Source organism: Limulus polyphemus, unplaced genomic scaffold, assembly GCF_000517525.1.
Source record: "Limulus polyphemus unplaced genomic scaffold, Limulus_polyphemus-2.1.2 Scaffold8827, whole genome shotgun sequence".
Classification (NCBI taxonomy): Eukaryota; Metazoa; Arthropoda; class Merostomata; order Xiphosura; family Limulidae; genus Limulus; species Limulus polyphemus.
Genome location: NW_013674437.1, coordinates 9,442 through 11,336, shown reverse-complemented (window position 1 = coordinate 11,336; position 1,895 = coordinate 9,442). Strand labels below are relative to the sequence as shown.

At 33.9% G+C, this 1,895-nt stretch overlaps 1 protein-coding gene across 1 annotated transcript in view; it reads left to right on the top strand.

Annotated features, from left to right (window-relative positions):
* The window catches only part of LOC106475577 (gamma-aminobutyric acid receptor alpha-like), a gene marked incomplete at its 5' end in the record, with an annotated part of 26,545 nt that overhangs the window by 16,357 nt on the left and 8,293 nt on the right, over positions 1 to 1,895 (top strand). The window contains one exon of the mRNA XM_022379652.1: positions 1,057 to 1,209. Within this exon, the coding sequence (XP_022235360.1) occupies positions 1,057 to 1,209 (153 nt within the window). The remainder of the gene's footprint in view (positions 1 to 1,056; positions 1,210 to 1,895) is intronic.

The following is a 1,895-nucleotide window of genomic DNA, read 5'->3' as shown; positions in this document are numbered from 1 at the left end:
TTATAGTTTTCGAAATATGCGACGTTTCTTTTGCGGTTCAGTATATATGCAATATCTCAGTGTTCACTTTAGCAAACCTTACGAACTCTATCTCAATATCAGAAAGTTGGTTTATAAAGTAAATCTAACACTATCTTTAATAGGTGTGTATACAGTACTACAAAGTTTCTCTTAGTTTCAGTAAACTGAGCCATATAGTAACTCTAAAACTATCTTTTCGAGGAGTATATTCTGTGCTACAAGGTCTCTGTTAGTGTCAGTAAGCTGGTTTTTAAAGTAAAACTAACACTATCTTTACTAGATTTCTATTCTGTGCTACATAGTATCTATTAGTGTTAGTAAGCTAGTTCATAAGGTAAATCTAACGCTCTCTTAACTACGTGTCTGTTCAGTGCTACCAGGTTTCTCAAGGTGGATTTAAAAGTAAATCTAACACTGTCTTTACTAAATGTGTATTCAGTGCTACAAGCTTTCTGTTAGTGTCAGTAAAATAGTTCATAGAGTAAATCAAACACTATCTTTAGAAAGTGTTTATTCAGTACTACAAGGTTTCTGTTAGTGTCATTAAACTCGTTTTCAAAGTAAAATCTCACAATATCTTCACTAGTGCTACATGGTTTCTGTTAGCGTCAGTAATCTAGTTTCTAAAGTAAACCTAACATTATCTTTATTAGGTGTCTATTCAGTACTACAAGTTTTCTCTTAGTTTCAGTAAACTGGTCCATAGAGGAAATCGAAAACTATCTTTACGAGGAGTCTGTTCAGTGCTATAGGGTTTCTGTTAGTTTCACTAAGTAAATCTAACATTATATTTACTAGCTGTTTAATCAGCACCACAAGGTTTCTGTCAGCGTCAATAAACTGGTTCATAAAGTAAATCTAATATTATCTTTACTAGCTGTTTAATCAGCACTACAAGGTTTCTGTTAGCGTCAATAAACTGGTTCATAAAGTAAATCTAACACTATCTTTACTAGGTGTTTAATCAGCACTACGAGGTTTCTGTTAGCGTCAGTAAACTGGTTTATAAAGTAAATCTAACACCATCTTTACTAGGTGTCTATTCAGTGCTACAAGTGAACTTTAACCTGAGCCGACATATGGGATATTTCCTCATTCAAGTTTATGTTCCGTGTATACTTATTGTTGTGTTATCCTGGGTATCGTTTTGGATCAACCGAGAGGCCACTGCTGATCGTGTAGGCTTAGGTATGATGATTTCATTGTATTGCATTTTCCTTTTAACTGCACTGTTGTGTTTTGCATTTTGAGTATTGATGTATAAAATTACTTAGTAATATCTTCATAACATAAATAATAATATTTCTGATTGTGACAACTTTTTCAATAATAATCTTTAATGATAATCGTTCCAACTGCATAGTGTGATTGAAATGACATATCTGGTGTTAATAATTGAGTAAAATTTGCTTCAATCTTTCATATCATAACCTACATAATAAAATGTCGGTCACCAGATTAACTTACTGTACTATAGCCTTCACAGTTATATGGTGATTAAGATTGTGAGATTTTTCCTACGTCATTAAGTGTTTTATAGGAAAGAATATTATTATATTGTGATACCACATTGATATTTTGATGTCAGTTTTGTTTGGAATTAAGCACAAAGCTACACAATGGGCTATATGTGCTCTGCCCACCACGGCTATCGAAACCTGGTTTCTAGCGTTGTAAGTCCGCAGACATACCGCTGTGCCACTGGGGGGGGGGGGGGTATTTCTTGTTTCTTGGAAGTAAAATATTTGTGTAAAACCTGGTTACTCATTGAATCATACTTTGTGCGGAGCCCATGATTTGTCTTGGTCCCCAAGTTATATTCCAAAATACGCATAACACGCTTGTTTGACAAATTTTGAAATGTTTTGCCTTTG